The 12,445-nt window shown below is 35.7% G+C and overlaps 2 protein-coding genes across 2 annotated transcripts; both read right to left on the reverse strand.

The window, feature by feature from the left end:
- Positions 1-2,010: 2,010 nt before the first annotated feature.
- Positions 2,011-5,225, reverse strand: LOC102622791 (trimethyltridecatetraene synthase-like). Its single transcript, XM_006465843.4, has 2 exons — positions 3,923-5,225; positions 2,011-2,887 (listed from the first exon to the last, which is right to left on the reverse strand). The coding sequence occupies exons 1-2, from the start codon at positions 4,829-4,831 to the stop codon at positions 2,258-2,260; spliced, it is 1,539 nt and encodes a 512-aa protein (XP_006465906.2). The 5' UTR covers positions 4,832-5,225; the 3' UTR covers positions 2,011-2,257.
- Positions 5,226-7,165: 1,940 nt separating this feature from the next.
- Positions 7,166-12,445, reverse strand: LOC102622489 (linoleate 13S-lipoxygenase 3-1, chloroplastic-like). Its single transcript, XM_006465842.4, has 8 exons — positions 11,899-12,445; positions 11,462-11,742; positions 10,572-10,809; positions 10,120-10,452; positions 9,215-9,408; positions 8,801-9,102; positions 8,426-8,689; positions 7,166-8,239 (listed from the first exon to the last, which is right to left on the reverse strand). The coding sequence occupies exons 1-8, from the start codon at positions 12,323-12,325 to the stop codon at positions 7,483-7,485; spliced, it is 2,796 nt and encodes a 931-aa protein (XP_006465905.2). The 5' UTR covers positions 12,326-12,445; the 3' UTR covers positions 7,166-7,482.

Here is a 12,445-nt window from a genome sequence, read left to right on the forward strand (position 1 = left end):
TTCTCTTTCAGTATTTTTTTTTCCTATAATTGCAGATGGACCGGTTGACCTCAATTTTTAAACCATGTCGTGGCATTGGCCGGAAAATTTATATGCTCAAAAAAGGTAAATGTTTGTTTACTTTTTATATTTTAAGTCAAGTATTTTTTTAGTTATTATATTTTAAAAAAATATTTCAAGACACTTCTATTATTAAATATGTGATATTTTTATCTTTTTTTTTTGTTTTTTACGATAATACTCTTGCAACAATATTTTTGGTGGCATTAATGAAATAGAAAAAAAAAGTTAACTTATTAAATTAACACTGAAATTTAAATAAAAATTACAATAACACCTTTGCAACAATACTTATTTATTTATTTCTAATTACATTGCAAGTCTAATAATAATATTTTATCTTAGATTCTTTAACCATAAAGTTAATGAAAAAGTGGTGGGTTAATATAAAGTTAAAACTTGAGATAGTTCTAATATATCATCAACGACTCGTGATATCTATGTGCACTTTCAATATTCCTCAGGCGATTAGGAGATAACTTTCCGAGATTCACTGATATATTTCAGTTATTGCAATGCAAATGGGGTACTTCAAAGGAAATTTATTACTTATGAGGTAATACACGATATGTTTTGGCTTTTGGATGAGCGTGGAAACCAAATTTATCAGCACCTGTAACTTCTCTTCTGCATTAATGGAAATTTTATTAGAGAAAAAAATAACCAATTTATCTCTCGGTTCTTAAATTCTATTTACTATTTTATTATAGGGTATATAACTGTAAAACACGTAATAGAATGAAATGATTCTAACATATTGGAGTCAATAATTGCGGTAACGAGCATGCCTCCTTTTATAAAATGAACTAGATTTTCCAGGTATTTTGGTGACATTTTTCAAACTTTATACAGCTAACTGTGATCTGATGCCAACATGAAATTGAAATATGAACTAAAGTTCATTTTATAAATTGACTTTTATCAGATTGTCAAGGTTAGAATAAATTATCTTGAATTTGCTCTAATGCTCTCACACTTATATAACTAATTAATACAGCAAACTATTGGCTTGGGGCTTCCAGTCGTGACAAGCATAAAGAAATTTATATTTTAGTATTTTTATATTGCACTACCTACTCTAATCATTGTTAGACATGGGCACTCTTATTCTTTTCAAATGCGGATTTTGAATTCTACTAGTTTATAACATTGTAAAATCTTGAATCCGCATTTTAAGAAATCCAAACATCTGCATAAGAGAATTACTTCTATCTAATGTATTCAAAGAAATTATCAATTAAATTTCATATTTGAAAATCTAGACATTTTTTTTTTGTGTGAAGAGCATGAATGTTGTTAGAATAATAATAATAATAATTTGTTATGTAATTTATTATTGTTCTAATGATCGTGGTCGTTTTTTCCTTTTTAATTGTGCGCATCCAAAGTAAATTGACCGTAGTTTCTTATTATTATTATTATTATTACAAAATTTGGCTTTAGTTACTCTTAAACTCAGTTAAAAATATTTTTTTTATAATATGTTTACTTGCCTATTGATAAAAGTGACATGTGTTTTACACACAAAAAAAAAGCCTTGAATTTTAAAAGAGTAATGTTATGCTTACTCACTTTGGATACTCAGTTGTGATATTTAATGACGTGGCATCTTATGTGGCATCTGTTAAGTGGGTTGTAAAAATAATAGGTTAGTAATTAATAATAAAATCAATTCATATCATATCCATGTTATTAAATGATTCGTGACATATTAGTTGAATATCCTGACTAAATATTTAAACTTAGTAAGTATAGCATTATTAATTATAGAAGTAATTGTATGATTTGTGATGTGTATGTGCATCACACTAATCAATTCACAAGGTGTACTACGGTTCCATCCACAAGAAAAAAACTCTCACACTCACAGAAACAATTGGAATTAATGCTTAATTTAAGCTAATAATCGCATCAGATTGAAAAGAGAAAAGTAAACCGACAAAAAAAAAATTAACAAACTACAAATATTTTGTATTGTAACGAAGTGCGGTTGTACGAGGATTTTTTATTGATACATCAACACCCTAACAATAAGATTAAATATCAAAAGATGAGACGTTATTTGGGCCCAAACAGCAGCGCACGTTAGTTTGGGTTTAAAATCTCATTACATCTGCAAATCCATGGCCTTTTCGCACTAACAAACCACTTACTCAAACGTACGCTACGCCATAATTAATTATTTTGGAAGCCACAGTCACAGATTGTAAAGATGGGGCGAAAGCCTTGGGTGAGCCAGAACCTCAAGTGGAAACTTTCTCGGGGTAGAAAGCCCAAAAATTTCCTCCATATTCAGCTCCTCATTGCTCATATTTCCGGGCAATTTCCATGCAAATCCATGCAAAAGATTAGCTAAGCTTGCTTGAATCACCTTAAGCCCGAGACTGTACCCTGGACACATTCTTCTCCCAGCCCCAAATGGCAGCAGCTCAAAATCATGGCCTTTAACATCAATTGATTTTCCAATAAATCTCTCAGGATAAAATTCATTTGGCTTTTCCCACAAACTTGGGTCTCTCCCAATCGCCCATACACTAACAAGGACTCGAGTGCCTTTTGGGATGTCGTAGCCGGCTACCTTGCAATCTTCTCTAGCCGCTCGGGGCACTAGGAAAGGAGCCACAGGGTGCAAACGCATTGTTTCTTTAACTATGGCATCAATAAATGGGAGATTAACGATGTCTTTTTCTTCAACCCACCTTTCTTTTCCAATTACTCTATCTAGTTCCTCTGTTGCTTTCTCAAAGATTTCGGGTTTTTTTATTAGTTCAGAGATGGCCCATTCCACTGTTACTGCTGAGCTCTCAGTCCCACCAGCAATTAAGTCCTGGATTATACAAGAGATAAAAGATTAGAAATCGTGTGCCTGAACATATACTTTCAAGAATTTTCAGACTAAACTTTAGGCTCTCACTAGCTAAATGACTCTGAAATCAATTGGTTATTGAACTATATTTTAGTTATGTGGAAACTTCGAAACTATGTAGTAGCGATCAATTTCTTTGATGGCCGGTGAACTGATGAACCGGTAAAATCTTCAAGAAAAATAAAATTACATGCAAAAGCAAAAATGAGCCCACGGCGCACACTGGTCGGCTGACAGGTTTAATTTTAAACGATTCACGTGATGTTTATATACATGAGAATTTAATGGAGTCCACAATTATTAATTTTGTAATGTTCCTTCATAGAAAAATGATAGATGTACAAAAATGAGAACAATCAATAGAATACTGATACATACATGATAAATTAATTATACCAAATAATTTATCTTTTAGTCAAAATTTTCTTTCTTGTATCGCTTTTCTCCCTACTGTAGTCTTGATGTTTACATGTATAATGTTCTCAGCTTTATATTATAACTATATATATTTCAACTGAGACATGCCTTGAAGATTTTGATCCAACAACGTACTAAAAAAGCAAGCAATTTCAATAAATTCGACAGGTCCACAGTATTGAAAGATACTTGGCAACGAACAAAAAAAGCAAGCAATTCGTTGCTACATGACAATTTGCTACCAGTAAATTGAGATTTCGATGTCTACCCAAAGTTGTAAAAGCCAGTGACTCTTTTCTCCCAATCCATACAAATTATCCATGTCGTAAGTGTTTGGAATTTTATCAGAAGTTGCCCAGAAATAAGGGAGAGTGTTGAATTTGATGTGAACCCCAAATTTACTTCATCACCCAAAAGATGTTTTATTTTGATAATTATTCCTTTGAAGAATAATAATAATTAAAGAGAAAAATTAGTTTATTTGACTTTAGCTAGCTATGTGCACGTATAGGCAAAATCTCTTGCAACAGAAATATGAATAATAATAATAATAATAAATACAGAGTTGAAAATATATACCTGTGTAAAAGCTTTGACACCATGTCTTTCAATCTTGACTTCAAGAGAAGGATCATCAGCAAGCTGCAAAAGCACATCCACCATATCTTTAGCCACATAATTTTCGACCCCTTTTCTTCTAGCGTTATGTTCATCCAGCACATGCTCCAGAAACTTGTCAAACTTCTTAGCCAAAGCCTTCATTCTCTTTATATTACCTTGCAAATCCAAGAACCCTAGCCAAGGAATCGAATCGCCGATATCTAAAACCCCATTAAGCAGGAACAATTCATCAAGCATGGCCTTGAACTCCTGCGGTGTCACGATCTCGTTTTCTTGCTGCTTATCTGTGTAGTTCTTCCCCAAAACCATACGGCTTATAACAGCAAGACTCAAATCAGAAAGGTGATCTTTCAACATAATTGGCTTGCCGGATAATTCATACAAGCGACTGAGAAGTAATTTCAATTCTTGTACTCTTATGTACTCGAATGATTCGAGGCGTTTGGCACTAAACAATTCCATTAAACACATTTTACGTGCCTGACGCCAGTATGGTCCATAAGGTGACCATGTAATATCTGAGTAATTGAAGGTCGTGTACTTGCCTGCGGCTGTTTTGGGGCGGCCAGCAAACAGTACATCATGGGTTTTGAGGACAACCTTAGCCATCTCAACGGAAGAGCCCACGACAACGGGGAATGACCCGAATTTGAGCTGCATAATGGGCCCATATTTTTCTGACAACGCATGGACGGACCGATGGGGAAGTGAGCCGATGAGGTGGAGGTTTCCAATGATCGGCCAGGGTTTTGGACCCGGTGGCAAGTTGAGTTTCCGGCGCCTGAGACGAACGGAGAGGAGGACGAGGGCAAGGGTTGCTAGCCAAGCGGTCAAGTAGGAAACCCAAGAGGGATGAATGAGCTCCATTGTTGTAAATCTAGCTTTAGTGTATTGGAGTGTTACTTTCAAGTTGATTATGGTGTGTAGTTACAAGTGCTGCTGGTGGGTATTTATAGTAAGAGAGTGACCAACACAAGTCTTTGAGATTTCGATATTTTTATTGACCAGCCTTATTTTCATTGGCGTTATTCATGCTGCCTTGGTATTGTGTTTGGTGGGTGATGATGCGATACACGTTTGTTTTTCTACCCTTCCAAATTTTTGGTGGCTTAATTTACATACCAAGAAGTACATGTAAATGAACGTTTTTCTAAGAGGGACGGGTCCAAGGACTTTACGAAAGTTTCCTTGAAACCGTCTTATAATTACAGAGTGCTGATTTGGCTTTGCAATTTGCTGATTTCTTCTTGACCAGGAGACTTCAGAAATCACCGAGAAATTAAGTGAAAAATACATGTATCTATCTATGTCCATTGGCGCAATTATTTAAATGGATATATTGTATTTTCCCATAGAGTTTCACACGATTTGTTTTCAAAGATTCAACAACCAACAAACTTGTTTTAAATTGCTGGTATTTAAGAAAGTGAAAGAAAATTAAGTTAGCAATGTCGTGAAGTTGCTATATCTACCATGAAAGTTTCACACGATTTGTTTCTTTTTGTTTATCATGAATGTCTTGGAAAGTATGCGTTACACGATGCAGGAAAGGACGTGTCCGAGTGGGAATGACTTGACTTTTGACTCAACTTTTTTAAAGAAAATTTATTATTGCCTCTCGCTTTCTCAGCAAGTTTGCGAGGAACGTAGCTTTAAGAATGATTGAATTTTTTAATATTTGACCCGGGTCAATGCAGCCGGTGGCTCAATATGTCAGTGGTTACTGGTTTGTGTTTCATCCTTTACTCGGTGTTTGTTGCGAAATATTGTGTTTACATTGATTTTTTTTACTTTTATTTTTATTTTCCTTCTCAACAAACTAATAATAAATTTCATCTTAACTAACACAACAATATAATATCAAGCATGCATCGCCAATTGATAGTCAAGGTTTTAATGACTTTAAAAGGAGGGGAAAAAAAACTGCACTTATAACAATATTTCAATTGAGGATTCATTGATAAATATGTAGGTAGTATGAACACAATAAATCATAAGAGTTCCGCACTCGCAACTTTTTAGTCTCTTCGCATAATCCTCCGCAATCTCGGTCGGCTCTTTTGGTTGACATAGTGGTGAATATGCTGAAATTAACCTTCTATGGCCACAAATCCTTCAAATTTGAGCTTTTGAAACTTTTTATTTAAAAAAAAAAGATACTTCATTTAACCATAACTTAACAAAAATATCATAACCACAATATTTCCATGTTGGGGTGGAAGAAAATCATCATATATTTTAATTATTTGGACGTCTAACTTCTCAAATAATAGTAGGACAAAAAAAATATTGTTAAAATTAAAAGAAAAATATTAGAAGTGATAAGTCTCCTAAGAAGCTCTATCCCACTTAATAACATGAGAAAGCAGCATTTAGTGGCTTGCAAGGATCAAATTACTATAGATTAAATTTTGGATCTATAAAAATTAAGCTAGTGCCCTCATTAGTGTCCTCAACACCGTTGACGGCACTAGCTCACTATTAAATAATAAGCTTAAATAGAAACTGGTGAGAACTTAGACTTTAATATTGACACGAGTTTAACTGAATTTTTTGAAGTAACGTGATTGATATTTATTAGATAATAAATAATAAGTAAATTTTAAGCGTTTATTATTATAAATATATCTATAGCACAATATTATAAAAGAAATAAACAATCATTCTAGTCATAATACTTTCAAGATAAAGGGCCATCTAATATGTCAAGCTTTTCCATGATCAATTATAGTGAGAAAACAGCTTGTTTGGTAACTAAGAAAGTATTGAAAGAAAATGTAATGATTCTGAGAAATTGCTTTTATTCCAATTAATCGAATACAGAGTAAATGTACAAAGTTTCTTTATATACTAACGTATCTACATAGCTGATATTAGCTAAACTAATTCAACCAGCTAATCATGCTTAACAGCTTATTATAACTAACTAAAAACTAATATTCACGTGTACAAGAAATGATGTAACCACCAGGTGCTAGCTGGCATGCCAAGTCATCAACTTGTAACCGTGAGCTGCAGCTGTTACAATCCTCTGCTTTGCTGACTATCTGGCTCACATGAGCTTCCTTAACAATTATTAAATATTTTAGTACAGAGAATCGATTTCGGTCCAAAAAGGAACAGTTCTGTCGAACACATGAATCACACATAATGAGCCGATTCACTGGCACGTACAAAGTGACATCATCTAACAGTTAGTGATCAAGATGAAAGTATAATAATGTTATAATTTGGTCATATAAAGCAAAGACCATTAAGAAGTAAAAAGTCTACTTATTACACCACGAATTATATGATACGGTAACTACAAACATTATTCTTGTATACTCAATTGCATATACAATTCTAAGTTTAATGTGCTCTCAATGGCACATAATTACTTAGAATCTAGCTTGGTACAAAATATTTGATTGGTATAATGACCATTAATAGCCGGCATCTCTACAGACTACAGATATCTAATATTTAAGTTATATACCAAAGTTGGTCAAACATGACCATGTGAGCTCCCTTTGGGCTCATATTGATACACTATTTGGAACACCTTTGCATGTTACTCCAGGTTCCGAACTCGGTACCAGTAGCTCATATGGTAAAACGCCGGCGCCGCACCGGTTCCTCCGGCTTGGATCACTGTTTCTTTTCTCGATTTCTTTTTCTATCCGTCTTATCTCCGCAGAAAATTCAAAAAATGCCTCGGTTATCTCACCATCGCCGGACCAAATCCACGGCTGTTGTCGTTCCCCGAGGTACTCCTCGTCCGGCGAATGTGTAGACAATGTGTCTACCACGGCCATGTATTTGGTCGCTTGTAGTACGCTTGGCAATGCCAGCAGGAAATACTTGTGTGGTTCAGCTAAGAAACTGGTATACTCGGGGTCATTTTCGTCGGGTACTAATCTTCTCATTAGGGGAGGGCGATTGGGCACGTAACCACCATACGGGTACTGTCCAAAATTGAGTGCAGCGTGCTGTGCAGATGCGAGCCAGATGATCGTAGTTAGGATGGACACCAGATCATCACCGTTGATTAATGTGGGCCACCAGCTTTCGTGGCGAAGATCGGCATGGCCTGTGTTGATGGACTCAGCGTACCATGATTGTAGCTCTTTGTCGTCACAAATTTGGCTTGAATTTGGGTAGTAATGGCTCACATAAGTGCGCACCCAATCCTCAATTGCTGACCAAATTAGAAGTCCGTCTGCTGCGTATGGGTAGTCCTCAATTAGCAACTTCAAACCATGTGGCTGTGTTGGGTCAGGTACTGCCATGCCTCTGCATAATGAAAAGAGAAACTTCTTTCAGATTAACTGATCACATTTTAATACACAAATATGAGCAAACATATGAACATGTCAATGAAGTAGTATAGATGCATGCCGCTACAAAGTTTTTCAAACTCAATATAAATATGTTCCGACTCACATAGGATAAACTAGGTAATTATTCAGTAGTGTTTACCTGCGGATGAGATCTGCGGGGAGGCCTTCCTTGTCAAACCGCCAATTTTTGTACGCGGCGGCGCTCATTTCCATGCAGTAGCGGCCAGGAGTGAAGCAAGACTCAATCACACCATCGGCATTGATTAAATTTTGCCTAGCTAGAGCATTAATCTCCAATGTGTATCTCATATGTGGATCCAAAAGCTTGTAAATTGGGTGCATTGCACTCAATTGTCTATGTGCTGCTAGAATAAAAGGCTCGATGCATGCATGCGTACGTAACCTATACAATCAAACATATCATTTCCATAATTTAGCCAACATAAAAATGGAAAACAAAATGCCATAATTTTGATAAAAGCTGCGAGCAATCAAACCGATTTAATTTGCTTACCAATGGTTAACAAGTTGGTGCACCCCGGCATCGTTGGAGCAGACATGGGCCTTGGCAATCTGCCAAAGCCAATTGGAAGTGGCGTCGGCAGCAGGTGTGAGCACGCGCTTTGATCGGGAGCTCGGTCCGGACGGTGGGAGGCTGAGCTCGATGGCAATGGGCTTAAGAGTGCCAAGAGAATTCAAGAAAAATATTGTACGAGTTGCATATGCTTTTCTACCATCAAGTGCATTTATTCTGTCTAGAAATGGAAGGTAAATGTCATGGTGATCCAACACGTACAATTTATTCTCGTCCAAGGCCTGAAAAAGAAAATAATAAAATTGGCCCTTATCAGAATTTAATGTGACATGCCAATCGGAGATGAAATTAAGAGAGGATTAAAATTCAAATAGAATTTTTTTTATTAATTACCTGTTGTACGGACATGCCATCGAGTTGGCCTATGATGTGTTCTTCTTTCAATGCGGATTCTTGTGGACCGTAGATCTTGGGATCAAGATTGCTTACAGGTGGGAAAGCCTGAAGCCTTTCAATGCCGACCGGGTTAACTCCAGCTAAAGCTTGACGGGCAAATTCGTCATCTCGCAACCAGGCAAATTTATCCCCTGCAAATGTGGATCACATGCGTTGGTTTTGTGAAAGTGATCTTGGCTTTTCATTAAAATAATAATTTTCATTCCATTACGAAAAAGAAAGGAAGTAAACAAATTCAAACCATCGTGCAATTATGCCCACATGTTAAATATGTGCAAGCTCAGAAAGCACTTTACATGTAAGGAAAGTGATAGGTGACACTGCAATCTAAAGGTGGGTCATTTTGCTCATTTCTCTGAGGCAAATTATAGGATTAAGAAATTATTAATGATTTTCTTTTGTTTTACAAAAGCAACTACTAGCACATGAAGTTATTTATTTTATTTTATATATTCATAGATTTGACATTCTCATTTGTCCCCCACTAGTAATATGGAGCATCATCAAGATCCCACTAAAAAGCATGATATTTGTTACGACAAAGAAAATTGCCCTTCACATAAATTTGTTAAAATATAACACCAAAAAAAAAATTATATATATATTGTAAGGTTTTCCATATGCCTATTCTAAGTTTAGAAGATGCATAAAAAAAAAAAATTGATTTTATGCTTTTTTAATTAGTGTGTAATTAACTTCAATTTCTATAAAATTTTTGAAAATTAAAAATCTTTCTTTCTTAACGTATGTTCTTAAGAGTACACGAATGAACGAAAATTTATTTTTAATGAAGAAATATTTGATAGAAAAAGAAAAAAAAAAGGCGGAGACTGAGTACTTACTGGAAAGAATCTTGGGAGAGTTATATTTGAGGAGACCTTGGCTAGATTCTTGGATTTTGCTAACAACATTCGGCAATGGGAGCTTCTTCAGAAGCCCATCTTTTAACCCTAAGTTGAGGAGGAGTCCTTCGCTGTAGAGGCTGTCAATATCCGAAAAGCCGCTAAAATCATGATTACGAGCAGAAATGCTGGCCTTTAATAAAGGGATTAAGTTGTGAAGAGCGCCTTTAAGCCTTCCAGCTGAAAATGCGTCTTGCTTGGACTCCTCAAACTGTTCATCTCTTGGCACGTAAATTGGCAGTGGCTTCTCTATACGGCTCTCCGCAAGCAGATCTGCCGAACATACATCGAATGGACGCGGGTCAGAAGATATACAAAAATATACATACGCTTGTCAGATATACCAAAATCTTTGTGTATGAAAGATTTTCTTTTTATTAATTTCGTTTCACCTGTATCAGTTGGAAGGCGACCGGTACGACACCGTCTGGGGTATGGTCTTTGTTCACCACCAAGAGATGGTCTAACAAATTCACTTCCTCTATCTGGGTTTCCCAGATCATTGTACACATCATAGTCATAAATTCTGTCCGATAATTTTCTAACTCCTTTGCCTGTGCCTCTAATGTCTTTGAGCTCTTTCTCCCTTAGTGCTCTAAGCCCAGCTGGCGTCTCACTCGGTAAATATGGCTGCTCAAATTCAAAGATCATATAAAATTAAATTGAAAAATATAAAATAACTTGATACAAATGCAGTACCATGCATGTCAAATCATGAGTGGGATGTGCATGTGGTTATTGGTTAGTGGTCGCCCAAGTTTATTTATTATATGGTGGTTGTGTCATGTCACCATACCTTCCAAAACAAACGAAATGAATAATTGAATAAGAAATTGATTAAATGTATGGTCCCCCGTGCAGATATGTTGCTACATCTAATTAATTATACGAGAATATTAATAATAGTATTTCTAAATATATATAATGATTGCTATTTTCTTTTTCTTTCTCTATTTTCTAATTGGGTCTGGAATATTTATTAATTATAGATATAGATGATGAAGTTAATTTTTATTTTTTGATCCACTTGATAGGAATTTCAATAACATAAGCTTCATACGTGCAGCTGCCTTAACCTGACTCTGAATTGTTCAGCTTCTTGGTCATTGACAAAATTCAAAGACTAAATTATATGGCTTTGACTTTACATCAATTTTGCCATGAATGAACAAATTGAAAAAATCTAACTGGCAAGCATTGTTCAGAACAGTTGACAAAAGGCCAAAAAAAAAATTTTAAAAAAAAAACTATACGAAAGTTAAAAAATAAAATAAAAAATTACCTGATTAGCGAAGAATATCCTTTTTCCAGAATGATCTTTTGTGGATTGAACCCAAGAATTGCATTGGAAATGAACAGGGCCACAAGCAAAACCTTCAATGGTAATAGTTTCCAAAAAGAATTCCTTTTGGTGCTTATTGGCAACTGTGATTGCACCAGGCGTCCCAAAATTTGAGTCCACTAAAAATTCAGCCGTGTAATGGACCCGTTCAGCCTTAACATTTGATTTCTTTGACCAATCCTTCAGAACTGCTTCTCTGCTTTTCTTTGGTCCCTTTGTTCCTTTTATAAGAATAAAAGAAATTATAAATAACAAATTTGACAAAAATTAACCCATGAGAATCATATGCAGCGAAGATCCAAAGGGAAATGGCTGCTTTTGGCTAAAGGCTAAAGAACAAAAATTAATTTGTGGGCATAAGCTGCAAAAGCACTTACTGGGATCAACTTCAGTGCCGACAAGTTCCAGAACGACATTTCTGCCAATCTTTTCAGTTAAAGCATCAAACTGATTAACAAGGGTCTCTTTGAAATCTTCTTTGATGTTCTTCTTCACCGTCAGCACAGCCCTCACCTTAAACTTCACTGGCTTTTCAGCAGCCCCGGGCACGGCAGAGGAAGCAGCTCCTTTTACCAAATCTTCACTTAGAGCAGCCACAGGATTATTAATCCCCCTCCTCACACCTGCTGCTCCTGCTTTCCTCGAATGCACTCTTCTCTGTTGCACGGGTACCAAAAACTGCTTTTGTTGCAGCAGCTTGTTTTGCCAAAAAGTACTTTGGTTTAAAAGCACTTTTGATGATGATGATGATGACGATCTCTCAAATATTGAAAAAGCACCCATGAATTCTCTAGTCAGTGCCATCGATTTTCTTTTTTCTTTTTTATTATCCCTCTGAAAACAGAAGTTGAATAAGCTGCAGGAGCTTTCAAGAGATGTGCTAAGCGAAGCTGGATTTTGGCAAAATAAGTTGTGTGTGGTAAT

The sequence above is a fragment of the Citrus sinensis genome, chromosome 7, assembly GCF_022201045.2.
Source record: "Citrus sinensis cultivar Valencia sweet orange chromosome 7, DVS_A1.0, whole genome shotgun sequence".
Taxonomy (NCBI): domain Eukaryota; kingdom Viridiplantae; phylum Streptophyta; class Magnoliopsida; order Sapindales; family Rutaceae; genus Citrus; species Citrus sinensis.

Coding starts and splice junctions, on each gene's coding strand:
- LOC102622791 (XM_006465843.4), bottom strand. CDS start 4,831: ATGGAGCTCATTCATCCCTCTTGGGTTTCCTACTTGACCGCTTGGCTA. Junction 2,888..3,922: donor GTGTCAAAGCTTTTACACAG/GTATATATTTTC, acceptor TGTATAATCCAG/GACTTAATTGCTGGTGGGAC.
- LOC102622489 (XM_006465842.4), bottom strand. CDS start 12,325: ATGGCACTGACTAGAGAATTCATGGGTGCTTTTTCAATATTTGAGAGA. Junction 10,453..10,571: donor TCGCCTTCCAACTGATACAG/GTGAAACGAAAT, acceptor TATGTTCGGCAG/ATCTGCTTGCGGAGAGCCGT. Junction 8,690..8,800: donor CACCAACTTGTTAACCATTG/GTAAGCAAATTA, acceptor TTGATTGTATAG/GTTACGTACGCATGCATGCA.